At 39.6% G+C, this 27,397-nt stretch overlaps 2 protein-coding genes across 4 annotated transcripts in view; both read right to left on the minus strand.

Annotated features, from left to right (window-relative positions):
* The window catches only part of LOC128355404 (DDB1- and CUL4-associated factor 1-like), a 22,624-nt gene extending 19,166 nt beyond the window's left edge, over nucleotides 1-3,458 (minus strand). The window contains exons 1-4 of the mRNA XM_053315643.1: nucleotides 3,309-3,458; nucleotides 1,993-2,069; nucleotides 807-880; nucleotides 13-126 (exon numbers count right to left, since the gene is read on the minus strand). Of these exons, the coding sequence (XP_053171618.1) occupies nucleotides 13-126; nucleotides 807-880; nucleotides 1,993-2,069; nucleotides 3,309-3,418 (375 nt within the window). The 5' untranslated portion in view covers nucleotides 3,419-3,458. The remainder of the gene's footprint in view (nucleotides 1-12; nucleotides 127-806; nucleotides 881-1,992; nucleotides 2,070-3,308) is intronic.
* Nucleotides 3,459-9,556: 6,098 nt separating this feature from the next.
* On the minus strand, nucleotides 9,557-25,724 carry smpd4 (sphingomyelin phosphodiesterase 4). 3 transcript variants are annotated; one of them, XM_053316627.1, is made up of 20 exons: nucleotides 25,626-25,724; nucleotides 25,191-25,274; nucleotides 24,537-24,623; nucleotides 22,970-23,106; nucleotides 22,804-22,879; nucleotides 22,607-22,715; nucleotides 22,253-22,305; nucleotides 21,668-21,819; nucleotides 21,355-21,487; nucleotides 21,051-21,116; nucleotides 17,291-17,380; nucleotides 14,487-14,641; nucleotides 13,504-13,594; nucleotides 12,994-13,091; nucleotides 12,596-12,759; nucleotides 12,240-12,442; nucleotides 11,883-12,113; nucleotides 11,424-11,555; nucleotides 11,153-11,281; nucleotides 9,557-10,465 (listed from the first exon to the last, which is right to left on the minus strand). In XM_053316627.1, the coding sequence occupies exons 2-20, from the start codon at nucleotides 25,236-25,238 to the stop codon at nucleotides 10,145-10,147; spliced, it is 2,475 nt and encodes an 824-aa protein (XP_053172602.1). In that variant the 5' UTR covers nucleotides 25,239-25,274; nucleotides 25,626-25,724; the 3' UTR covers nucleotides 9,557-10,144. The 3 variants fall into 3 exon arrangements, with proteins under 3 accessions (XP_053172602.1, XP_053172601.1, XP_053172603.1); XM_053316626.1 differs by having other exon boundaries at nucleotides 21,045-21,116; XM_053316628.1 differs by lacking the exon at nucleotides 17,291-17,380 and having other exon boundaries at nucleotides 21,045-21,116.
* Nucleotides 25,725-27,397: the final 1,673 nt, after the last annotated feature.

Raw genomic sequence — 27,397 nt, forward strand, 5'->3', positions numbered from 1 at the left:
TTTAGGTTTTACCTTCTCTTGGAAGACGACGCCCGTCTCCAGACCCGGCATGATGTTCTGCAGCAGACGACAGGCGGCTGTGTTGAGATTCAGCTCTCTGCTGGTCATTATATACGTGTCCAACAGCTGGAAGACACACACACACACACACACACACACACACACACACACATACACACACACACACACACACACACACACACACACACACACACACACACACACACACACACACACAGATTAAAGACCCTCTGTGCAGAAATTCACTCTCCTGTTATGTACACCAGGGTTATTATAGTTAACAAAAACTAAAACTAAAACTAGCAATGAAAAAATAATTTAGTAAACTGATATTAAAATAAAACTACAATTAAAAAAACCCTGAAAACTAAATAAAAACTACAATGAACAATGTAAAACTAAACTAAAACTAAACTGAACTGCAGATAAATTCAGCTTCATGACTTCCTGTCCTGCAGCAGCCGCTATGCTGCCATACCTAACCCCTCCAGAGGGGGCAGTATAGCGGCTTCCTGTCCTGCAGCAGCCGCTATGCTTTGTGGTTAAAGAATAAAATTAAAAAGGACTTGATGATAAAACATATTCAGCTTCTACAAGTCAAGGCTTTCTCTTCTAACCTGAAAAACTAAAACTAAATAAAAACTAAACTAAAACTAGACACGTGAATAAATGACGCTATGTGATTCTCAGGCTAACGTCTGTTCAAACTCTTCCCTCTGACAGACTTGCTCAGCCTCCATAAACCACATGATTCATGCTTCATTAAAGAATCGAGTCGTCCTCACCGCGTTTGTAAAGTCGTCGTTCCTAAACAGCATCTTCAGGATTTGTCCCAGCATGCAGTCTGGATCTGCTCGTCCTGCAGAATCACACAAGAGCAAATACATCAATCAATCTTTATTTGTAAAGCGCCAAATCACAACAGAGTCATCTCAAGGCTCTTTACACATAGAGCAGGTTCTAAACCGAACTCTTCAGGTTTTAACTTTAAAGAGACCCAACATTCCCACATGAGACACAGTGGAGAGAAAAAACTCCCTTTAACAGGAAGAACCCTCAGAACCAGACTCAGAGTGGGAGAACATCTGCCTCGACTGGTTGGGGTTGAGAGGAGAGAAAGGAAGGAGAGAGGAGAGAGGAGAGAGAGGAGAGAGAGGAAGGAGAGAGAGGAGAGAGAGGAGAGAGAGGAGAGAGAGAGGAAGGAGAGGAGAGAGAGGAAGGAGAAGAGAAAGAGTGAGAGGAGAGAGAGAGGAAGGAGAGGAGAGAGAGAGGAAGGAGAGAGAGGAAGGAGAGAGAGGAGAGAGAGGAGAGAGAGGAAGGAGAGAGGAAGAAGAGGAGAGAGAAAGGAAGGAGAGGAGAGAGAGGAAGGAGAAGAGAGAGAAGAGAGAGAGGAAGGAGAGGAGAGAGAGGAGAGAGAGGAAGGAGAGAGGAAGAAGAGGAGAGAGAAAGGAAGGAGAGGAGAGAGAGGAAGGAGAGAGAGGAGAGAGAGGAAGGAGAGAGGAAGAAGAGGAGAGAGAAAGGAAGGAGAGGAGAGAGAGGAAGGAGAAGAGAGAGAGTGAGAGGAGAGAGAGAGGAAGGAGAGGAGAGAGAGGAAGGAGAAGAGAGAGAGTGAGAGGAGAGAGGAAGGAGAGGAGAGAGAGGAAGGAGAGAGAGGAGAGAGAGGAAGGATAGAGAGGAGAGAGAGAGGAAGGAGAGGAGAGAGAGGAAGGAGAAGAGAGAGAGTGAGAGGAGAGAGAGGAGAGAGAGGAGAGAGAGGAAGGAGAGGAGAGAGAGAGGAAGGAGAGGAGAGAGAGGAAGGATAGAGGAGAGAGAGTGAGAGGAGAGAGAGAGGAAGGAGAGGAGAGAGAGGAAGGATAGAGGAGAGAGAGGAAGGATAGAGGAGAGAAGCACAATGAAAATCAACAATGCTGTTGTTATAAAAAAGAAAGAATAAAAGAAAGAAAGTTTATAGAAGAGAGAAGTGATGCTGACCTGGATGCCGATCATCAAACGGGTCGGGGTCTGCTTTGTGATACTCTCCCGTCTCCCGTTCAATCAGCTCCGATATCCTGCAGGAAACAAACTCAGATTAACCCTCCTGCTGTGCTCAGGTCAAGGAAGGAAGGAAGGAAGGAAGGAAGGAAGGAAGGAAGGAAGGAAGTGAGGAAAGAAGGAAATGAGGAAGGAACAAAGGAAGGGAGGAAAGGAGGAAGGGAGGAAAAGAGGAAGGAAGGAAGGGAGGAAAGAAGGAAGGCAGTGAGGAAGGAACGAAGGAAGGGAGGAAAGGAGGAAAGAAGGAAGGGAGGAAAAGAGGAAGGAAGGAAGGAAGGAAGGAAGGAGGAAACGAGGAAGTAAGGAATGAGGAAGGAAGGGAGGAAAGAAGGAAGGGAGGGAGGGAGGGAGGAAAAGAGGAAGGGAAGAAAGAGGAAGGAAGGAAGTGAGAAAAAAGGAAATGAGGAAGTAACGAAGGAAGTAAGGAGAGGAAAGAAGGAATGAGGAAGGAAGGACGGAAGGAAGGAAGGAAGGAAGGAAGGAGGAAAAGAGGAAGGAAGGAGAGAAGGAAGGAAGGAAGGAGGACAACAGGAGGGTTAAACTCCATCAAAGGAATGGAGGAAGGAAGGAAGGAGAGGAAAGAAGGAATGAGAAAGGAAGGAAGGAAGGAAGTAAGGAAGGAAGGAAGGAAGGAAGGAGGGTTAAACTCCATCAAACCCACTCCTCACATTAAATGACATCTTCTCTAAACTGGATCTCTCCTTACTTGGTGGAAGGATGAGGACGGAAGGAAGGGACAAAAGAGGTAGGAAGTGAGAAAAAAGGAAATGAGGAAGGAAGGCAGGAAGTAACGAAAGATGGATGGAAGGAAGGAGGAAACGAGGAAGTAAGGAGAGGAAAGAAGGAATGACGAAGGAAGAAAGGAAAGAAAGAAGGGAGGGAGAGAGGATAAAAGGAAGGGAGGAAAGAGGAAGGAAGGAAGTGAGAAAAAAGGAAATGAGGAAGGAAGGAAGGAAGTAACGAAGGACGGAAGGAAGGAAGGAGGAAACAAGGAAGTAAGGAGAGGAAAGAAGGAATGAGGAAGGAATGAGGAAGGAAGGGAGGAAAGAAGGAAGGGAGGGAGGGAGGAAAAGAGGGAGGGAGGGAGGAAGGAAGGGAGGAAAGAAGGAAAGAAGGAAGTGAGAAAAAAGGAAATGAGGAAGGAAGGAAGGAAGGAAGAAAAGAGGAAGGAAGGAGAGAAGGAAGGAAGGAGGACGGCAGGAGGGTTAAATAAAAAATTAGAGCTTTTCTAAACTACATCTCTGCTCTCTGCTTACTTGGTGAGGATGGAGACCAGAGCCTCGGTGGTTCCCTGCTGCGTCTCCTCCCATTCGTCCAGCAGCTTGGCGAGCTCTGCCTTGGCGTCCACTGCCATGGCAACGGCCATCGCTGCCGACACGGCGGCCGACAGCGCGGCAGACACGGCTTCCTCTGAGAAATTCATCAATACCTGGAAGATGGAGAGAGGAGGAGGAAGAGGAGGGAGAAGAGGAAGAGGAGGAAGAGGAGGGAGAAGAGGAAGAGGAGGAAGAAGAGGAGGAAGAGGAGGGAGAGGAAGAGGAGGAAGAGGAAGAGAGGAGGAAGAGGAGGAAGAGGAGGGAGAGGAGGAAGAGGAGGAGGCAGAGGTGGAAGAGGAGGAGGAAGAGGAGGAAGAGGAAGAAGAGGAGGAAGAAGAGGAGGGAGAGGAGGGAGAAGAGGAAGAAGAGGAGGCAGAGGAGGGAGAGGAAGAGGAGGAGGAAGAGAAGGAAGAGGAGGAATAGGAAGAAGAGGAGGAAGAGGAGGGAGAGGAAGAGGAGGAGGAAGAGGAGGAAGAGGAGGAAGAGGAGGGAGAGGAGGGAGAGGAAGAGAGGAGGAAGAGGAGGAGGAAGAGAAGGAAGAGGAGGAAGAGGAAAAGGAGAGGAGGAAGAGGAAGAAGAGGAACAGGAGGGAGAGGAGGGAGAAGAGGAGGAGGAGGAAGAGGAGGAGGAGGAAGAAGAGGAGGAAGAGGAGGCAGAGGAGGGAGAGGAAGAGGAAGAGGAGGAAGAGGAAGAAGAGAAGGAAGAAGAGGAGGGAGAGAAGGAAGAGGAGGGAGAGGAGGGAGAGGAGGAAGACGAAGGAAGAGGAGGAGGAAGAGGAGGAGGGAGAGGAGGAAGAAGAAGAGGAAGAGGAGGAAGAGGAGGGAGAGGAGGAGGAGGAAGAGGAGGAGGGAGAGGAGGGAGAGGAAGAGGAGGAAGAGGAGGAGGGAGAGGAGGGAGAGGAAGATTCATTCACAGTGAATCTCAAAGTGCTACAGCATTAAAAACACATAAAGAAAATAACTAACCAGAGTTACGCTGAAACAAAAAACTAACCAGCTCATCTCATAAAATCCTCTTCATCTCCACACAGAAGACAAACTCAATCCCTCAAGAAGTCAAAGCATTTATTCTGGTTTCTCCTTTCATACAATAAACAGTCCCTCTTAATAAATACCACCAGAGCCCCCAGCGCCTCCCACTAAAACACACTTCCACAAGAATTTGCATTTCTAACCAAAAACATAATGAAACACCAAATTATAAAGCTGCAACTGACCTCACTAACAATTCAAGGAACTTTAATCCTGGACAAGTAATATGGGATGATAACCGTGTTCAATGTATACCGCGATTTGAAAAAGCCACGATAACCGAAACCGCCAAATTTTCTGTTATACTGTTCCTACTGTAAGGTATGAGCTGTTTTTAGTCTGGTCAAAGACAGGAAGTGCTGGTCAAAGACAGGAAGTGCAGGTCAAAGACAGGAAGTGCTGGTCAGAAATCCCTCAGGTGGTGCAGCTGCAGCGTAGAGTATCACGACCCCTCACACTGTCATTACAGATTCAGGTTACATTAACATGTCTGTCTTTATTTTTCTGCCTTTTAGGAACATTTTAGAGCTGTACCTACCTTCCTCCCTTCCTTCTTTCCTTCCTTCCTCCCTTCCTTCTTTCCTTCCTCTTTTCCTTCCTTCCTCCCTTCCTCTTTTCCTTTGTCCCTCCGTCCTTCCTTCTTTCCTTCCTCCCTCCTACCTTCCTTCCTTTCCTCCCTCCTTCCTTCCTCCCTCATTTCCTTCCTTCTTCCTCCCTTCCTTCCTCCTTTCCTTCCTTCCTCCTCCCTTCCTTCCTCCTTTCCTTCCTTCCTCCTCCCTTCCTTCCTCCTCCCTTCCTTCCCTACCACCATACCGTGAAACCGTGATATTTGTGCTTATGGTTATCATACCACCAGAATGTCATACCGGCTCATGCCTAATCAGGAGCTTCTGCATGTTGCACATTTATATATTTTAGATTTATTTACAGAGTGTTTAGTGTAGTAGGGGCGTTTCTAGGATCAGACCTTTAAGTTGAACAATAACCTGCAAACGTTCAAACCTCCTGATAAACTCCTCAATTCACTGGATAACAATAAATCACAATAAATATTAATACATAGTAGAGTGTTACTATTATAGTGTAAAATAATAATAATAATAATAATGGTTCAGAATAAACAGATTTCTACAGAGAGGTTAGATAGTTAATGAACCCTGAGAGAAAGATTATATATTAATGACAGAACTATCCACATTACATTAAACCTAGAGCTGGACAATATATAGATATTATATAGATATCGTGATTTACAACTAAATATCATCTCAGAATAGTGATACAGCAGAAGTGTTCATTTTCCTGGTTTTAAAGCTGCATTACAGTAAAATTAACCCCAACCAACACTATTATTGACCTTTTACCCACTTTATCCTTTATCATCCACATCCACATTTTAGGATGGCTTTTAATACCCAGTAGTATGACACTTTTATCTTATTTTATCTTGTTCGATTTTGTTGTATTTTATTGCTTTCACTGTTATTCTATTGTTTTTAATTGTTTTTACTTATTCCTCTCTTTATTTATTACCTGCTGTAAAACACTTTGGTACACCGAAAGGACTGTTGTAAAGGGCTGTATAAATAAACTACATTTACATTGACATCCACATTACTGATTATAATTTATCAAACATCTCATTGTTTAAATATATTTGGTGAAAGCATCGACACTCATCTCTATAATATTGTTGTGATATTGATATTGAAGTATAAAAAATATTGTGATATATGATTTTATCTATTATCACCCAGCTCTAATTAAACCTGTTAAAATAAAGCATCAGTGTTTGTCTCATCTCTAACAGACTGCCTCATTAAATAATTACAGTTGTATAAAAAAAAAAAATTACAATATTTATTTATATATTTATTTTTAGGGGTGCTGAGATCACATTTAAGGTCTAAAAATCGCCCCGGGTGTATAATATTTTATTTATTTATGTATTTTATCCCTTCACTCTTTGTTTTTTGCACTGCTGAGTCTCATCTTAACCTTTATATTCATTTAAGAGCAGTAAAAACACCTTATACATATTTATTTTAGCCAGACTCTTCCTAATGTGACCCAAAGGATACACAAATAAAAATAAAATGCATCTTTTTAAAAAGAAATTTGAGCAGCTGGTACATTTTATAAACGCAAATCTAAGTTTTAAATGTGTTTATGAAAAAAAAATCAACATTTTCTTACATATTCTAAACATACCTCTATTCCCCCCACCATAAAAGATGAGTAATAAAACATGTATTTATGACTGGTGGGGATTTTATGAATGTAAATTAGTGTAGAGACTAAGCATGAGTCATAATATGAACAGTATGTAAAGGGTTAAACTTTACAAACAGCTGTTGTATTGGATTGAATTAGACTGTACAGGTATTCCTAATAAAGGGTGAGTGTGTGTATATCTACAGGTACAGTCTGAGACCCCCACCCAAACCCCCCCCCCCCCCCCCCCCAAATAACAGGTGTCCGAGTAGCTCAGAGGACACAGTTAGCAGCTTCGGCTAAATCCTCCAAATCTCTCTCTCTCTCTTCTTCTCCATTTCTCAGGTTAGAGTCTGACATCGTGCTCCAGTCAGGCTGTTAGATGTTCTGGTGTTATGTCGAAATCTGTCCCCCTTCCAAATGTGTTCCCTCCTCTTCCCAAAATCACCCACCAGTCCTTTCCTGGGGTGTTTAAATTAACCCAAATTTAACCTGAACCCCGATCAGCTCACCTTAACGTTAACCTGACCCTAGCTGCAGGTGCGTTGCTATGGGTAACACAGATTTAACATGAGGGGGGGTATTATTAGAGAGGGGGGGCAAACCACGACATAACACCGTGGAGCCTCATGTCAGACACGATCCTCTCAGCTAGCTCTCCTCCTCTGCTTCACTTTAACGCTTTTATTTTAACTCACCTCCAAATGAAACGTCCCTCCTCGCGCCCGGTGACGCTCACGTTACCTCTTCGCGGGTTTTCGGAAACTCTCCGTAGATTTACCGTAAACCCGTCAGTGAAACTACACTCACGTTAAATGTTTACGGAGACAGGAGAGGAGAAAAAAAAAAGTTTCACGTTTATTTTCAAACTTCTCCCGGCGACCGTGCGCTGCGTCACCGAATGACAGGGCGACGTTAGATGACGACAGACGGCGAGCCTCCTGGTGGGAGTTGTAGTCGTTTAATCACGCGTTTGTAGTTCTAATAGTAATTTGTGTTTCCTGTTACAAGATTTGATTATAATTTTAATTCACAGTGATTAACATGTAGACTCTGATGAGATGGAGCGAGTTATTATATAATTAAGTTTAAGTTTAAAAAAAATAAATGTAGTTTTTAACTTTATTAAAATGTATTTTTCAATTATTTTGACATTTTATTTGGTGTTTTTGATTATCACGATGAAGTTTTTTTTTTTTTTTTTTTTTTTTAAATAAATCTCTTTTTTTGCTCAATTTTAACTTAACTATAAATAATAAATTCAATAAGTGTATTATTGATCGGTGATTCGTCTCATGTCTGTCAATGGTTAAATAAATAATAATAATAATAATAATAATAATAAATTAAAAGGTAGTTCTAAACTGTTCTTAACTTTATTAAAATGTATTTTTCAATTATTTGTTTTTCTCTCATGACATTTTATTTGGTGTTTTTGATTATCACAAGGACGATGAAGTTTAAAAAAAAAAAAATCTCCTTTTTTTGCTCAATTTTAACTTAACTCATAAATAATAAATTCAATAAGTCTATTATTGATCGGTGCTTAGTGTCATGTCTGTCAATGGTTAAATAAATAATAATAATAATAATGAATTAAAAGGTAGTTCTAAACTGTTCTTAACTTTATTAAAATGTATTTTTCAATTATTTGTTTTTCTCACATAGACATTTTATTTGATGTTTTTGATTATCACAAGGACGATGAAGGTTTTTTTTTTAAATAAATCTCTTTTTTGTGCTAAATTTTAACTTAACTCATAAATAATAAATTAAATAAGTCTATTATTGATCTGTCATTCATGTCATGTCTGTCAGTGGTTAACATGCAGACTGTGATTAGATAGAGTGTGTTCTTATAAATAAATAAAAAGGTAGTTCTAAACTGTTCTCAACTTTATTAAAACATTTTTTTTCAATATTTGTTTTTCTCTCAAAGACATTTTCTTTAGTTTGTTTTGATAATTACAAGGAATATAAAGGGTGTTTTTTAAATAAATCATTTTTTTTGTTGTTGCTCAATTTTAACTCATAAATGTCAGTTTCAGGTGGATTATTCCCTCTTTAGACTGACATTATATATTACAATTATGAACTGGGATGCTCTCAATATTACTGCAATGTATTTTGTGTCTGAAATGTTTGTTTGGTTTAATTGTATTAGTTATTTATTAATAGTTGTTTTAATGCACTGAGAGGAGAGAAACACTATTTCATTTTATTGTTTGTGTGCAAATACTCAGTAAAATGACAATAAAGTGAATCTTGAATCTTAAACTAATATATAATAATCACATTTCCTCCTAAAACCCAATATCACCCATTAAACCTGGCAGACTAGTAGTTATTATTTAAACTCAAAGTCCACTTACTAGCACTTCAACCACATCTCCTGGTCTTCATCAGATAGTTTGAGGTGCTGTTAGAAGCTCCTTAACCCTCCTGTTGTGCTCCCGGGTCAAATTGACCCTATCTCTTTTGACTGTTCCTTCCTTCCTTCTCTCCTTCCTTCCTTCCTTCCTCTCCTTCATTCTTTATTTCCTTCCTTCCTCTTTCCTCTCCTTACTTACTTCCTCTATTCTCCCTTCCTTCCTCTTTCCTCCCTCCCTTCATTCCTTATTTCTTTCCTTCCTTCCTCATTTCCTTTATTCTCACTTCCTTCCTCTTTCCTCCCTCATTTCCTTCTTTCCCCACTTCCTTCCTCATCTTATTCCTTCCTTCCTTCCTTCCTTGACCTGAGCACAACAGGAGGGTTAAGAAGCCATTTATGTTTTATTTATAATATAATAAATATAAATTATCATTATATAAATGAGACGTAATACAGCAGTGAAAAAAACAAACTGTAAAAATAAATCCATACTTTAGATTTTTACCTTTTCAGTAAATAGTATGAGTGAATATTAAAATGTGGATTATTAACGTTTGACACAAGAATTACAAACAAAAAGCAGTTTTATTGAGTCTTTCAGTCAAAAACACTTTTTCTGCTTTCACTGAGAAAACTTCAGTCAGTCAGCTCACTCTCAAAGTTTTGGCCGTTTCTGTTTTTTCTGTTTCAGATGATTGTTGAAGAAAAACAAAAACAAACATGCTCTATTAACAGAGCAGCAACGCTTTAAAAAAAATCTAAATATTTACAAAAGGTTACATGAACCACATTTAATACGCAGTCAAAACGGTCAAAACCAAAACAGGAAGTAAGGAGCCGGCAGGGGTCGCACGTAGCCCCCCCCCCCCCCATCCCCCCATCCCTAAACGCTGTCATGTTATAAAGTTATTGGCGTTTAAAGGTTTTTTGCTCAATATTCAAAAATATATCTTTACACTAAACTCACTCTAAGCTTCAGTTATTCTCCAAAGGTCTATAAAACATACGGCTGAGTCTGACCTCTGCAGCGGAGAGAACACGGATCAATAACTCATAATCACTCACGCAGACCGATCAATACTCATCACATCACTCACTCAAACTTATCATGTGGGCTTTTTTTTAAGGGGGGACGTGTGCAGGAGCCCTGTGCCGCTCCATTAGTGCGTTTTCAGTTTGTCTCCGAACAGCATCATGAAGAGTCCGTACAGGAAGCCGCCGGTGAGGATGAGGAGGGTGGAGGACACGGGGCCGAAGGACAGCAGCGCTCCGAAGGCGTAGAAGAGCAGCAGCAGCAGCAGCGTCCTGTAGCTGGCCAGCACCCGCAGGCTCAGTCTGGGCTCGCGGTTCCTCTCCGACGGTCGCCGGGACAACGGGCTGTGGACCGCCCTCACGGTTGAATCGGGATCTGTTAAGTAGTGACGACCCAGGCGGCCCAGGAGGTCGGGCCGGGAGCAGAGAGCGTTCATGTGACCTCCGAACTGTAGGAGAAAAGAGAGAGAGGAGATTCAGTCTGTGATTCAACTCAATCCCATATGTTATTATATTATCACTCATGAAGAAACATTAATTTAAGTACCCAGACTCATATTAAATGTTTCAAACTCTAATGTTCATACTCAGCTGTTTCATTCTGTGTGTTATAAGCCTGCTTCTCCTGATAATTCAGAAATATGACCTTTAAACTGCATTCATTGATATTTTTGGGAGGCTGAAACAAGTTGAACACAAACTCTGACATACTATCACCTTTAAAGTTAATATGTTGCTTATTTTTTTAAAGTATTAAAGTACAGAGTTGCTTATTTTCATATCCAGCAGTCATGTTTCTGGCCACTTTATGAATGTAATGCCAACTTTTTTGACATTTCAAACTAAATTTAAGACTTAAAATTCTTCATTTAAACCTGCATGAACTCATTTTTCTGGCCACTTGGAAGCTGAAACACTCTGTAGCACTCTGGGGTTTTGTCCCTCCGACTTAAACCTTTCATGTTATGCAGAAAAATGTTGTTAATAGCCGTTTTAAAGAGCCAAATATAAAAGAATACACCATATTTGAGACCAGAAATTCCTATATTTGTTCTATTGTTATACTTTTATTGGGCTTTATCTTTCTAAATAATAGATATAATGACATCTGACAGCTGCCTCCAGACATCACTCACCCTGTTATTAACCAGAGAGGAGATCTTGTAGAACAGCCTGACCAGCAGGGCGCTCTCGTAGCTCCTAATGGGCTGCAGCTCCGGGTCTCCTTGATAGTGAATATCAAACCTGCGCAGTCCATTTATTATCTGCACAAAAGACCAGAAACACACACACACACACACACACACAGACACACACACAGACAGAGAGTCAGGGTTTTATTGTTTACTGCACGACCCACAGCTCTTCTTCTTCTTCTGTGGTGCATTATTCATTGGACACACTCACCTGCCTCCTGCCCAGGTCAGTGAGGATCAGTCCGTTCTCTCCATGGATGCAGTCCGGCAGCTGCTTGGAGTTGCCGTCGTCCTGAGAGGAACTCAGGTTGGATATGAGCTGAGTCAGCTGCCCTTGGTTCAGCTGTAAAAAATAAAAATAGACAGTTTTAACTGAGTGGACGCCTGTTGTGTCCTCAGCTGTCCCAACGAGTCAAATTAAGTGAAAATCTTCCAAAGTTTTAGCCTTTTTTTGTGTGCAAATGTTCTTCTCTTCCTTCACTGACTCTCCTTTTTATTTACTGTATGTTTTTATTTATTCATACAGACTGTAATGTTTCTACTTGTCTGTAGATTTATGTTACTGTATGTATCACTGGAGACATGCTGACAATAAAGGCATTAAAATTAAAATAAATATGATAATTAAATACATTATCTCATCTGAATTAGGAGGGAAAAACAATCTGACCTTGAAGATTTGACATAAATTCTCCAAAGCTCTGTCCAGGAATTCGTGGGTCTTCTTCAGAACCTCCCCGCTGTCCTCCGGCTCGGCCCCGGCGAACGTGTTGTTGAGGTCAGATGACCCCAGCCCGAACCAGGACAGGAACGACGTGTTTGCCGCCACCTCGTTGGAGTGATCCGATATCCTCTTGGCCGTCTGTCGAGCTTGTGCAATGATCTGGATCAACTTCATAACCTGAAAAAAAAATGACCAACAACAAAAACAACAGATGCTTTGTAAGTATGACATCACACTGCTGATTAACCAGTTTGTTCCCCGCCAAAATAAAGCTCTAATGTGTTTGTGATGAGGCGAACTTACGGCTCCTCTGAGCTCGCTGCCGAACATCTGTTTGTACTGGCAGTCCTGGCCCTCCAGAGCGTACACCTGACTCTTCACCCTGAACACCATGTCTGTCACCACCCGTTGCCGCGACGACAGGAAGCTGCCTCCTTGGTTTGGCGTCAGGTAGCGGGGCTGCCGGTGGTGGAGGACGTGCTCGGGCTCCAGAAACAGCTGCTCACCTGCAGAGGGAGGATGGTTTTTATTTGAATTTGTTCGTTATCGATGTTTATTAATGGACGGTCAGTCTGCTGGCGGAGCTACAGGAGTTTATCAATTCTCACCAAACCTCAAAAAACTGTGACAGGCAGTGAACTCAGTGTTTCTGTTCTCACCTTTCTGGATCATCTCTGCGAGGTTGGGCTGAGAGAACACTTTGGCCACTCTGAACACCATCAGTGCATTTTTGGCATTAACCAGATCAGTCCTCACCGCTCTGTTCAGAAACACCTGGAAGAGCTTCGTGTATACGAGCAGGTTCTCCTGAACAAACGACTCCCTGTGAAACACAAACATACAATCAGCTCAACAACTAGAGTCTCTAACAGTCATATTCATCATCATCTTCACTTCATCTAGTTAGTAAAACAATAACCACCAGACTCTAAAGATAAATGATACCAATTACAATCAATACAGTGAGAATTTCTGCATATATTCCTGTTTCATTGATGCCATTATTAACATTACTATTTCTAAAAAAAGGAGCCTGAGTCAGAGCTATGAGTCTCACCATTTATCAGGCACGGTTCTGTTTTGGTCGGGCTGAGGATTGGTCTTCTCTCCGGTGTATCTCCACGGCTGGATGTAGCTCAGCCACGTCTCCAACACCTAAAAGACAAAGAAGATACTCCGTCTGAACAATAAAGCACATCATTCTGAACCAGAGAGTTACTGAAGCTTTTAAAACTGAGATAATGACTCTATAGCTAAAAGGCACAACTTTACTCCTTATCACTGATGAAAATCAAAGTAATTCTACTGCTGCACTGACTGGATTACTGATTAAATAAATTAATCTACTAAATGACAAAAGGAGAGAATGAAGGAGGGACAATACTAACTCATTAATAGCTCTTAAATCAAGGAACCAAACCCAAATCCTCTCATTGCCAGGAACACAAGGACATACATTACTCTGCAGCTTCCAGGATGAAATGCTTTCTCATATGAAGGAGATTCTTTGAGGTTTATCTATAAATAAAGTCATCATTAAGGATCAGCTCAGATGAGGCAGACTTACAGCTCTGAAGGAGGCGTCCAGAGGCCAGTGACCGAAGCAGTGCTGGAGGAACAGGTAAAGCTTCTGTTGAACAAAACGCTGCATCACCACTCTGAAGGACATAAAACAGAGTGTGCTCATTAACAGAGAGTTTCACGCAGTATGACGTACAATATAATGCAGGTTAACCTTTGTCTCGTCCTCACGGGTCAAATTGACCCCGTCTGTTTTGACTGTTCCTTCCTTCCGTCTGTCCTTCCACCGTCCCTCCTTCTCTCTCTCTTTCCTCCCTTCCTTCTTTCCTCCCTCCATCCCCTTTTCTTCCTTCCCTCCTTCCTTCTTTCTTTCTTTCCTCCCTCCTACCTTCACCCCTTCCTTCTTTCCTCTGTCCTTCTTTTCTTCCTTCCTCTTTTCCTTTCTCCCTCCCTCCCCTCCTTCCCTCCTACCTTCTCTCCTTTCCTTCCTTCTTCCTCCCTTCTCTCCTTCCTCCTTTCTTCCTCCCTTCTCTCCTTCCTTCTTTCCTTCCTTCTTCCTCCCTTCTCTCCTTCCTCCCTCCCTCCCTCCCTCCTACGTTCTCTCCTTCATTCTTCCTTCCTTCTCTCCTTCCTCCTTTCCTTCCTTCTTCCTCCCTTCTTCCCTTCCTCCTTTCCTTCCTTCCTCGACTCGAGGACAACAGGAGGGTTAAACCAGATAAACAACAGTACTTCCACTGTATTTACTTGACTTTATTGTTGTTTAGTCTTCTTTTGCAGAGTCCTTGCTGTGTTTTAATTGTTTTAATGGTGTAATAATCCTTTATGCTTACTTCTACTATTCCTGTTGTATGAATATTCACCTGTTGCATGTATGTCCTGTTATATATAACAAAAATAATCCTAACTCAGCTTTCTTGTTCAAGACAGGACAATAAAGTTAAAGTTACTGGATAAATTGATAGAAATCTTGATCTCCATGAAGTCAGTATCCCTGCAGCATGTGTCAGGATCATGTGTGATGAATCTGACCTCTTAAACTCTTCCAGCGGGCTGGTGTGAGTGTGCGAGTGAGCCGACGGCGAGGCCGACAGCTGCTCGGGCTTCAGGCTGTTGGAGAAGGCGTGCAGATGTTTCACCAGCAGACGAACCACCAGCACGTGCTCCTCTGTCGGGCTGAACGGTTCCTGAAAAGACACCCGGTCACAAAAAGCTCCACAAACACACACGACACACACTCATCATCTCAATCAGCTGCCAGTTTAAAAAGCAGCAGCCGTCACGATGCTTCCCGAGTCAAGAAGCAGCCCAACGATTATCAGAAGGCTCAGAGCGCTTTCTATGTAGAGAACAGAGGTCCCACTCACATTAATCATTTAAATATATTTATTTTAATAAGGTTTTTAAGTGACAAAGACACTTCTAGAGCAGGAAGTCTTGAAAGTTGAAAAATGTAGTTGTCAACGCCCTCTAGTGGACAAACTATGTAATGATGACAGCTGCTAAATGAACTCCTGTAACTTACTTTTTGTCTTATTTGAATAGACTTAAAAGCACTAAATGGTTTAGGGTCAAAATACTAATGCTGCTACGTTATGAAGCAACCAGACTGGATCAAGTCTGCTTTCTGCTCCCCAGGGTCAAAACTAAACCTGGAGAAGCAATGATCAGTTTTTATTCTCAATATATCTGAAAACTGCAGGTCTGCTCCATCTCTCAGTTCTTTCTCTTAGATTGACTGCTTTTTATTAAATCCAAATTTTAGGGCTAATATCTCTGACTGCACTTCAACTTTTTATTCTCCTGTTTTAACTGTCTTAATCTATTTTAGGTCCAATTTATTTCCAATTTAACACTTTTAATCGTACTTAAATCTCTTCTTTTTTTTTTGGCATATGTTGTTTTTATATCCTGCTTTTAGTCCCAAACTGTAGAAATAAATGGGACTGAATAAATGCTTATACTGATAATTTTTACTCTTTATTCAACCTATTCTAGTATTTTTTTAATATCACTTAATCTTCAGATGGCACCTTTTGCACATCAGGAGTGATATATAATTTAATCATTTTATAAAAAGGATAGATGACAATTTTCTATCTTTCAATTCAAAATCAGTCTTTCACCACAGCTGTATTTAATGATCATATTATAATAAATGACTCCTGAATGAAAGGTGGGACCTCTGTGCTCCGTTTACTGCTCAAAGCAAAGCTGCATTATCATAATGATGCAATATAATAAGAATTTCCTCTTCTAGATAATGTCAGCAAACTCAAACATTATCTCTGAAAAGATGATGATTGTTTTTTCTAATGAATTAATTCATGAATCAAAGTTGAATTTGTCTAAAAAAATTATCAGATGATTTTTTTTATTCTGGCATGTAAAAAAAATCAAGATTGTTTAAATTAGTTGTAGTAGTATCTTTTGCTTTACATGGTGTCATTAGAAAGAAACATTTATCAATCACATAAACACAAAAAGCAACAAAGCACAACAGACACAGTGTAAAAAAACAAAAAACAAACAAAAAGCATGCATTTAAAATAAAAACAAACAACAAACAAACAAACAAACAGCAAAAAGAGAAACCACACCCAAACCAGTAAAATCTGCTCAAAAGATTCAAATCCAAAAGCTTCATTCCAGGATCATTTTTCCCGTCAAGGATACTTCTCTGAAGAAATTCACTTCTACAGTCAGACTGAACAAGAGTCTGGAGGCCTTAAAGTTAAACTGCTGAGAGCTGCTGCTAGTTTATCCCTTTATGAAGAGTCGGCACAGTCCCAAACCAGTACCAAACTAGTCTCAAACCAGCCCCAAACTAGTCCCAAACTAGTCCCAAACCTGTCCCAAACTAGCCCCAAACTAGCCTTAAACTTGTCCCAAACTAGCCTTAAACTTGTCCCAAACTAGTCTGAAACCAGTCCCAAACTAGCCCCAAACTAGTCCCAAACCAGCCCCAAACTAGTCTTAAACTTGTCCCAAACTAGTCCCATACCAGCCCCAAACTAGTCCGAAACCAGTCCCAAACTAGCCCCACACTAGTCCCAAACCAGTCCCAAACCAGTCCCAAAGCAGCCCCAAACCAGGCCCAAACTAGTCCCACACTAGTCCCAAACCAGTGCCAAAGCAGCCCCAAACTAGTCCCAATCTAGATCCAAACTAGTCCCAAACCTCGTCTTTTCCACATAACATCTAAAACATGACAATGAAATGTGATACTTTTAATTTACTTCAATGTGGGCTGTGCATCCTAGCAGGCACTGGTCTAATTCTTTGTCGAATCCTGATGAATGTTTTGGTGAGGAGAAGCTGGTCTAGACAGGTTTCCAGTGATAACACAGCTGTTTTATTATCTGTACCTGCATACTGATGAAACATAACTGGTAGGTAGGGCAAAGTTAATTTCATATTTGTCTCACAGAGGTAATTATTTAGTCATTAAATCAAAACATGTTTGCAGCTGACAGGGCTAAGGGAGAGGGGCTGGTTTGGGATTGGGCCGTCCTCTTTCCTCAGCTGAAAGAATCTGCCTAAAATTTTAAACCCACGCTGAACCCTGAACTGAGGATTAAAAGAAGCCAGTACAGTTCACCTTTTACTGATAAGTCTGTATTTTAGAATAACTAACACCATCACATGTCTGGTTTTGTATAAAAAGGATAAATGATGCAAACGTATCAGCAGCAGCTCATATCAGCAGGTGAGTGGAGGCCTGATGTCCCACCGTGTGTCAGTTAGAGAGAAGTACCCTTGACTCTGATTGTAACTGACAGGTTTACCTCCAGGAGGGCCCAGAGGGGCGGGGCTGAATGAAAAGGTAAAAGTACTTGGTAGGTGTGGAGGGTCCCAGAGCCTGGTGGGGCGTGGGGTTGGCACGGCATGCTGGACATACTGAGGCGGTACTGCAGCAGCGCCAGCTGTTCACCCGTAACCACCAGGAGGGAGAGGAAGATGAGGAAGAGGAAAGACAACAACACGAGGTGGAGGAGGAACAACAGTGAAGGGAGAGGAAGAGGAAAGGTGACAATAAGGGAGGAAGAGGTGGCAGGAGGAAGGTCAACATAAGAACAGGAGAAAAAGGAGGCACCAAAAAAAAGGAGAGTGCAACCAGACAGAAACGATTCAAAAACATTCAGGAGGAAGAGGAAGAGAGGAACAGAGGAGGAGAGGAGACAAACAGAAACAAAATATTGACTGTGGAAACAAATGTTTTAATAGTTGGAGACAATGAGCCGCCTCTCTGCACTCCACACACAGGATTACACATCAGGATGGGAATCATTTCACATGTGATCTTTAATTATCAATTAAATAAAAAACTGAACCTACTAAAATAGTTCTGTAAAGTTTTAATAATGTGAGAGTTTTAATCTTAAGTTCTGCACATGTGGCATCTTCTTCTGTGTAATTAATTATCTAAGTGTATTCACTGTGATTTCAGTTAGTGTTTATTAATGAAACACGCTGTCTAATGATGATGAAAAGGATTAAAGTCTGCAGTTTGTGTTGATGTCTGAGTGGAGATGAATTTAATCCAGCGTGTTTAACTCGTCCATGTCTCTAAATAATAAAACTAGTGGGACGTTTGTGTGTTAAATATCACAGACGGATATTTAAACATATACATCCAATTTTATATGTCAGCTTTAATAATTCCCATCCCTGATGTTTAACATAATCTTAAACAGAGTGAACTCAACACTGTAAGATTTTGTTTTTAAAACTCTAAAATTGTAAATATTATTTTATTAATCAGTTAAGAAACACTTAAACGCATTTTAACATTTATAAGCAACATCCAAACATTTAATAAATGGTTTATAACACAAGATAATGTAGTGTTTATCAATGTCAGTAACTATAACTCATAACTGGAGGCTGCTGTATGAACAGATAATTAATGACAATATAAAATTATAATAATATTAATTTATAGTTGCTGACAAATACTACACATTAATAAAACGTCATAATTGTAACTGCATTAAAGTGTGTTATAAAATATTTATTACATGTTTACTGTTTATAAATGCTAAATACAGGTAATTAAAGTTAAGCATTAAAATTAGTTTTATTAATAGTAGATGCAGAAAACAGGAAATGTGTGTTTTATGAATAAAACACTTTTTATGGTTTTCAACAGTTTTGTTCAACATTTACTGAACTTTTTAACACTTTTTAAAGTGTAGGGACGTCCGAGCTGAAACCAAACTGCCCAAAATCTGACACTTTAAGTCCGCTCTGTAACAGGATGTAACACTGAACACAACACAGTGACTCAGAGGTTAATATGTGTAGAAGGTGAGGTTTAGTACAGAGGAGGTAAACATGACATCAATAAGGTAACATGTTAATGATGCAGTTCATCAGTCAGCGTGTTAAAAGAGGAGCTGAAGGGTTAATTCACCGGTTCCTCTGCAGTGTTATGGAGCAGCAACGGAGCTTCAACCGAGTTATTGTCATTATCGATTTGATTATTTTCTCCATTAATCGATCAGTAGAAGCTCTTTGATAGCTGAATGGTTACTGTACATGATATTCACTTTACTGTCATAGTGGATATTCACATTTAAGGAGCTGGGATAAGACAATTTAGACATATCTTCCTTAAACATGACTCTAAAGAATGAACTGATTAGTTGGCGATTCAATCAATATGTGGCAACTAATCAATACGCCAGCGTTATTTCAATTTTAACAAACACTCAGTTGATATTCTGAGGTAAATACAGACTGCAGCACTGCTCCATAAACACTGAGGAAACTGTTCCGTTAGGCTCGTCAATAATAATCATGCAATCAATACACAATGATGAACAGTATATTATCACACATGTACAGTAAATATATATAGTTCACATTAATATAACAAAAAAACACCAGCATAAAGTCTCATTGTGCTTTTGATTGATGGGTCATAAATCTATCTATTAATGTCTGCTTTAATGTGATGAGAGAAAATAATGTTGAGGTATCAGACGCTTTGAGGAGTTTTATGCTGCTGATATCTTTGTATTAAATGTTCCATAAAATATTACAGTGGCACACTTTCAACTTAATAATCAATATATGAAAAGCTCTATTCTTTTAGCACAAGTCATCCATCTTTATTTCATTTCTTTGTGTAATAAAATTAATGTTCTTATTCTTATATAAGATTATCAGCTGATATCAGATTTTTTTAACTCTCTAATATCGGTATTGGCCACTAAAGTCCAGTATCCATTCCTAATTCTTATTATTCATTTATCATCATTATTTTTATGTATAATCCCAGATTTTAAAGACTCCCTGGGATTAAAATAAAAACCTCTCTAGCTGGTGGTGTAGAGCGTCTCTTGCTACATTAAAAGGGGATAAAACGTTCATTTCACCGTCTCCAGAGTCACCAGAAACCTTCACCATGTTGACTTTATGTTGGCGTTTAACACAGAAAACAAACCATCGACACAAACACTTGGTGACGTGAACGTGCAGCATGCAGAGGAACGTGAGAGGAAGCAAAACCACTACTACCAGGAACACATGCCAAATCCCTCACAGCTGCAGCTTTACTATGCAGCTACGTTTCTTCTATGAACTCAAAAAGGGATTTTAGACAAACTATTTCATACAGAAACCAGACATGTTTGAATGCTGCCACAGTGGGAACAGGGATGTCTGCTGCTGCATTCACACTGTCAGCAACATTTCATTTCACTCAGTTCATGTGTGACTCCTTCTTTGTTAAATGTAACAGACGAAGCTGCAGGTTGTCTGTTTATCCTCGGCAGCCTCTGAGCTGCAGCAGGAGTGAGTGAAGTTGTCCTTCAGCAGTAATAAAAGATACATTTATCAATCCTGACTGTGATAATTAAACTATGATTATAATTCTCTCTATAAAATCAGAGCTGCTGCACTCTTTTGAAATTAAATGTATTTTCAGACCTTTTTAAGATGTTGACAGAAAATGTGTGACAGCTATTCCACAGCAAAATTAATGCACATATAAATAATACAAGAATAAATAAATATAAACGTTAACATTGATGCTTTTGTATGTCAATATAACAATATATGTAAAAATCATAAAGTAATCAAATTAATGTGCAAATGCCATGAACTGTCCCACTGTTAGGCTGTGTTTAAAATTAAAAAAGCATTTTAATTTGAAATATATATTTTCAATGTATATATTTTGCTTGAAGAAGTCACCTCAAAATTTAAGCTGCTATCATTTAAAACTATTTTTGGAGACACATAAATCTAATATAAGACTTTTTAAAAAGGAACTCTGATAAATGGCCAACTTCAACCTGACCTGAGTTCAGCGACTAAACTTTATTTTGTTTGTATTTCGGAGCCACAGCAGCCGGTATGTATTAATCCCCAGCACATACGGAGATGAACAGAAGCTTTCAGAGGATCCAGAGAGGAGCTGCTGATAAAAATGATGAACTACAGAGCATCAGAGAGGTGGGGAGTAGCTGTGGTCAGCCAGTCAACAGCCAGCCGTGCAATGCTGCAGTGCAGTAGAGGAGGAGGGGGCAGGGGGTGTAGAGATGTGTGTGGGGGCGGGGGGGGCATATTTTCTTATCTTACCTTTACCTGAGGAGACTGCAGCTTCTGGTACATCTCCAAGGAGTAGTGATGGAGCCAGATCTCCACAAACATCTGAGAAAACACACACACACCAAATTTAGAATAAAATGATTATATATTACTGATACAGTTGAATCAGCTTCTGTTAAAACATATTTTTCCTTTCATTTCACTGATGTTATTTGAGGTTAAAATAGTAAAAACTTTCACTTTGACCACATTTTCAGCTGTCAGCCATAAAGCCGTCACATAATCACATTTATTAATTATATTCTTAATAAATATCTGTCCATCTTGACTTGTCTCTTACCTGTAGAAGTGTTTCAGACCTCCAGATCTCCTGTGCTGCAGGATCTGCGTTAACTGAAGGCTGATGAAATATGTGATGCTTGAGGAGACTGGGACTGTGAACACCGTAACCAGCAAAAGAAACACTGGACGATCTGTTGAATTTAAGACGCACAGAGAGTGAGATTTAAATCATTTTATTGTGTTATTGTGTCAATCCTTTAAAATATCTAAAGGTTAAACTGCAGTAGATGAAAATAAACCATCCTAATCTTGACACCCTCTTGCTCAATTTTTCAAAGAAACGTGACTTAAACATATGTTGCTGTAGTTACCTGGGTGACGGGGCGGTGACGGAGCCTCTGGAGTCAGAGAAGGGGGACGGGGGCACATTTCCTTCACTGGGGAGGAAGTATTTGAGGTACGTGTCCACCAGCACAAAGTAGGCGCTGTCTGTGCTGCTGGCATGTTGTCCTGGAGGGTAATTCTGAAAACATAAAACAAAAGCCGGTGGTTAATAATTTCCTTTATAAGCGAGTGAGTCAGCTTGAAAGGCATACTGTAAGGATATTCCTAAAAATAAAGAAGAGGGAGAAAACAAACACTGCACACCTGCTTGAACTATTTTATGTCTATAAAAGTAAAATGCTGCTTGATTTGACTGATTGTGATTCTGCTCTGGTAACTAAGCTGACTTTTTTTGGCATTTGGTTTTATTTCATGTCTAACTGACAGATGTGCTTTTAAAGCTGCTGTTACTTTGGAACTACTGCTTTAAATTGATTAAAGTATAACAACAAACCTGTAGAATTGATGGTATAAATTGAACGTTTACTGAATTCAAACAGACCAAGACGAAGACTGACCCTTATCATTTTAGCTCTTAACTAAGAATATAACAGTTTTTGTGGAAATCTCACCTTTGGCGTGATGAGACAGTACGCAAAATTGAACATGAAGAACTCAAACGGATCTGCAGAAAATTAAGGAATAACTTCATTAAACACCAATTCCCCCCTTTATCTTCTATGGATCCTCCTTTTATTCTCATGCTGTCTAATATTTAACATGTTGGTGATAAACAACTAATTAACAAAGATCAGACAAATTAATTAACTTTAACATGAATTTGGGGGGGGGGGGGGGGGGGGGGGTAAAGCTAAGTATTTGTTCCATATTTACTATGAGTCATTAGTATATCACAATAATCTGTTAATGACACCATGAAGAAAACTCAGAGACTGAGACAGATAAGAGACTGTGATGAAGGATACTGAGAGCCAGATTCAGCATCAGCAGACCAGACAGAGGGAACTGCAGCTTGTTGTGGAACAGCGGACAGTCTGGGAGAACCCCCTCCTGTATGCAGGCCTTCACTGGACCCTTAAACATATAACAATGAGAAATCAGTGAAATAAGCTTTTGTGATCATGTGAACAGTGATGAAAATGAGAGAAAGAAATGTTCTTACCGGGAGATAATTTACAGGTATTTCATATTTATATTCTTCTGCTTGAAGTTTATAGACGAGCTTCATCATCGGACCACTGAGGAAATAAAGAACAGCTGATCAGTAAAATGAAAGAATAAAATGACACATTATTAATGTGATCATACAGACAGGAAGCTGTAAGTACCTCGGGTTCAGAAATTCCATGACGATGTTGTACTCATTGCTGCGTGAATGAAGGAGTCGCAGGTTCCAGCCCGCGATGATGCCGTCCAGACTGCCGAACACGGTCTCCACCAGCCAGGGGAAGATGGTGTGCAGCTCCTGAACACACACACACACACATAATCAATCACTGCGATCAATAACTGATACGTGGAAACACATATGAACAGCATGTTTTGAGTGTGCTGACAGGTAGATCAGCTGCATTGTGCAACACAGAGTTTAACTGAAACAAGCAAATATTTAACTGAAGGATTCAGTGAGTCAAAGCACATTATTTGTCTCTGCCTGCTGGTTTTAATGTGTTTGAAATATAACAGTAAAAACCAAACAACAAAAACAAGCTTAGACTCATAATAATAAACACTGATAACATGGTGAAAAAACACACTTTTGCTGTTCTCAAAATAAAACAGAGGCAAAAGTCAGATAAATATAAAACCAACTTCCCTTTACTGCAGATTGTTATTGATAAAATGTGTCTAATATTTGCTTGCCAAAAAGTATCCTGTGTGGCCTGAGGCTGCGTCACTGTGACATTATACGGAAGGAGACTGAAGCTACAGATGACAATTATCTCCCCACACACACACACACACACACACACACACACACACACACACACACAGAGACTGTAATCCTTTGTGTCTCCCACTGCAGCACCAACAGCTGCTCTCAAACAGAAACTCAACTGTCCATGCCGCCCTCACACACCAACAGAAACAACTATTTATTACATACAGTGCTATTTAAGTCTATCAGTGACTGAACAAACCGACTTCTGAATGCAAAACAGTTCAAACAGTTCAGTTATCTGCAGTTCTGGTGTCATCATAATCTGATACATTTTATGACAAACATTTTATCTTTATCTTATCTGAGCATCAAACTGAAAGAAAAAAATACACAACAGAATACAAAGTACACCTAAAGTGACCTAATGAAGTTATAATCACACAAATCTGCCAACTACTGCCTCTGTTAAACAGTTAACTGACAGATAATAGGAAAAGTGCCTGCTGTCAATCTCCACAGCCAAAAGGTGACTAACAATCCAAAAATCTTCAATTTACAACTAAACAAAATACAGAAAAGAAGCAAATCTTCAAATTTAAGAAGCAAGCAAGAACCCAGAAATATTTGGCATTTTTACTTCAAAAACAACTAAAGCAATCATTACCACTCACTGCAGCTCTGAACTTTCAGCCAGTGCAAGCAGCTGTTGCCTCATAGTGAAAGCTTTCAACATTAAAAGGTCAGGTCAGCTCTATCTAATGAGGACTGACTGAGTCTGCAGTGCAGTCTGCACAAATCCAATAACATTCCTTTCTAAATATTTCTATCCAATCAGCTCAAACATTAAGTTAGGACCTGTGAGAATTCCACTTAACTCTCTGCTGTTCTCAAGGTATTTCCAACATGTCTTTTCAAACATCACCAGATATAAATCTACTAGACAAACTCCATCGCCATTCACCTCAAATAAACAGTATGTAAAGACGAGACAGAGGTGGTAGAGTTAACATTACCTTTGCAGGATATTCATCTATGATCTTCACCAGTTCTTGGCATCGCAGGATGAGAGGTTTGGTGGATGAATCAGCCTTCAGGTTAGCCTGAAATGAAAATTCAGATACTCATTGTACTCTGAAAGATGACAAAAATAATACAAACCATACAATACTTAAGTTATAAAAGCACAGGTTATATGAAGCTTCTATTCAGCTTCATCAGTCTGAGTTAGTCATAGCAAGTGATATCTGACACATTTACAGTCTTTTTAGCATCAGATTCCCTCTTAGTGTTTCCCTGTGGAGCTGTGGTGGAAGTATAGTAACTTCTACTTTGCTACTAAAAACACTGTAACGTTGAAACATAGAAGACATGATTTGACTCATTTGGATGCTGAAGCTTCATAATAGCTACAGATCAACTTTTAAATACATATTTACACAGAAGGAGGACTGTGGATTTAGTCCTCCATCACTTCCATTGTAAGTGCATTATGACGGGATCTTCTAATGGTCAGTATGGACAGGAGGAATAATTACAGCAAGAAAACTAGTTTTAGTTTCGTTTCATGGTCGCTGGTTTATGAACACTTTGAAAAAATCATGAACTCATCATTTTAGCACAACTAGTCACCTGAAGGTTGAACTCGGAACTCGAAATAAGAGACTCACCAGAAGGAAACCAGGCTGTTGTAACGTTTGAGCAGCCATGTAAGACATTTCTCTCTTCCTATGAACAGTCCACTTGGATCCAACCTGGAAATAAACACACACAAAACTTTTTGATTTACTAAACAGGCGACACAACTAAACCCAGCAGATGAAACATTACTTTATAAACTTGCTCAGCAGAGTCTAAAGTTAGCAAGTGACAGGAGCCGAGGAGGCAGAGTGATAACTGTGTGTCCTGTTAATCCAACTATAATGTCTCCCATTGATGGAAAACTGCAGCCTAATGTTACAGCTAGTGAAACCATGCAGGTTAGCATCAGCGAGCTAACGGTGGCTAACTGACAGCAGCAGCCGGTAATTCGGTGAGTGTCCGTTAAAAACTCAAACTACTAACGTGGAGTGAACTTCACGGCTTTATATTAGACAGCTGTTTACCTTGGCCGCGGGCAGTGCTTCAGATTTGGACTACTTTCTGACAGACCGCGTTTCCATCAGCTTTCCATCAGAGTTCAAACTGCGCCTGCGTCTTCTTCGGTGGTGTTTGATGGCAGGTTGTAGTCATGGTGATGCTACACGTTACCGCCACCTACTGGAGGACTGTAGGTACTGACGTCTCTCACAGTGTATGGTGACGTTACACATACCGCCACCTCTTGGAGGACTGGCGGTACTGACGTCTCTCCTCTACAGTTCATTTAAGTGCATATATATATATACATTTAATTTATAAATACTACTTGTAGGAGCTATTTGTTTGTGTTGTTAAGTTTAGTTTTAGTTTTAGTTGTACATTTACTAATTATGAATAACTTTGTTTGTTTGTTTAATTTAAGTGTTTGCTTTATTTAGATTAGATTTAACTTTTTTTTTGTTAGTTATAGTTATTTGTTTAGCATATTTAGATTTGCATAGTTAGTATTTTGTTTTTTGTTTTGTAATTGATTAACACAGTGGGCACTTGAGGTTATTTGAGGAGGTAGGCACTTTTTTAAAATTTTTACCAGTGCAAGAGAGGCAGCAGCAGCCATGTTTTTTCTTTATTCTTTTGTGTGTTTCTATTTTGTTGCAATAAATCCAAACAAAAACGCAAGATTTGAATGGATAATGTATTTTAACCTTTTTTTACTCAAACTTTTAATTAACATTTTCTCTTATTCTCTATTATTTTTAATTATTTATTTAATTATTCTATCGATTATAAAATCCTTGTTTTAAAAAAATACTTCAGTGTATAATAACAATTTAGTGTAAGAAATAAAAAGAAAAAAAAGAAATAAAAGAGAAATAAAAAAGAAATAAAAGACATTTCAAAGAAAATAAAATCTCAAGTAGAATCACATTAAGCTCTATGATAAAAGTATGTTTTTAAGAAGAGACTTAAAAGAAAACACTGACTCAGCCAACCTGATGTCCTGCACACCATCTTGTTCAATACTAAAAGGTCAGAGATAGCAGGGAAAGAGGCCATGAGGAGCACATACTGTGAGAACAGTGTAAAGAGGCTAATAATCCACTTCTCATACTTTCCATCCATTTGCACAACACCACAAATACGTATGTATGTTCAGTTACTGGATCACCTAAATCTTTTGCACTATACTGCACTCGGCCTATTCTATATTTCTGTTCTGTAAAACATAAGCCAAATACAGTAGCCTATATCATCAAAGCTGCTTCAGTGTTCCATTGCCTGAACCCATTTAACCTTGCACACTATATTCTTACATTCTTTGTATTCTCCATTCTTCATTACTTTTTTTCAACCTTAATTAAAAAATTTTAATACCTGTTATTTTTATGTTTACTTTAACACACAAATAAATCAGCATTTCCTGTAACATTAACTTTTCCCAAAACTGCAGAGGGTTTCCATAACAACAATGATAATAAGTTATAATGCAACAGGACAATCATACACTAAAGATACTCACAAATATTTTACTACAGCATCTCCAATCTAACCAGACCTTAAGTTTCATGTTCTTTATAGTCTGTCAAGTCTGCAAAATATATTGTTAACTTGGTGACTTTGTGTTCCAATTCAAACACAAAGCATCCTTTTTCAGATGGTCATCTAAATAGTAGTCACCTCTGACTGTGACAATGTGAGTGACTCACATTGCACAAAAACATAAAAACCATTGAATGTTTGTATTTCTTTTATTTTACATGTAGGTTATCATTTTTGTGGCTTATTCACATACAGT

The sequence above is a fragment of the Scomber japonicus genome, chromosome 3 (genome assembly GCF_027409825.1).
Source record: "Scomber japonicus isolate fScoJap1 chromosome 3, fScoJap1.pri, whole genome shotgun sequence".
Lineage (NCBI taxonomy): Eukaryota > Metazoa > Chordata > Actinopteri > Scombriformes > Scombridae > Scomber > Scomber japonicus.

Excerpts from the sequence above, each read along its gene's own strand:
- smpd4 (XM_053316626.1), bottom strand. The coding sequence starts at position 25,238 with ATGTCTTACATGGCTGCTCAAACGTTACAACAGCCTGGTTTCCTTCTG. Across the intron at positions 22,716-22,803 it reads TACCTGTAAATTATCTCCCG|GGTCCAGTGAAGGCCTGCAT; the intron begins GTAAGAACATTT and ends TATATGTTTAAG. Across the intron at positions 22,306-22,606 it reads GATGCTGAATCTGGCTCTCA|ATCCGTTTGAGTTCTTCATG; the intron begins GTATCCTTCATC and ends AATTTTCTGCAG.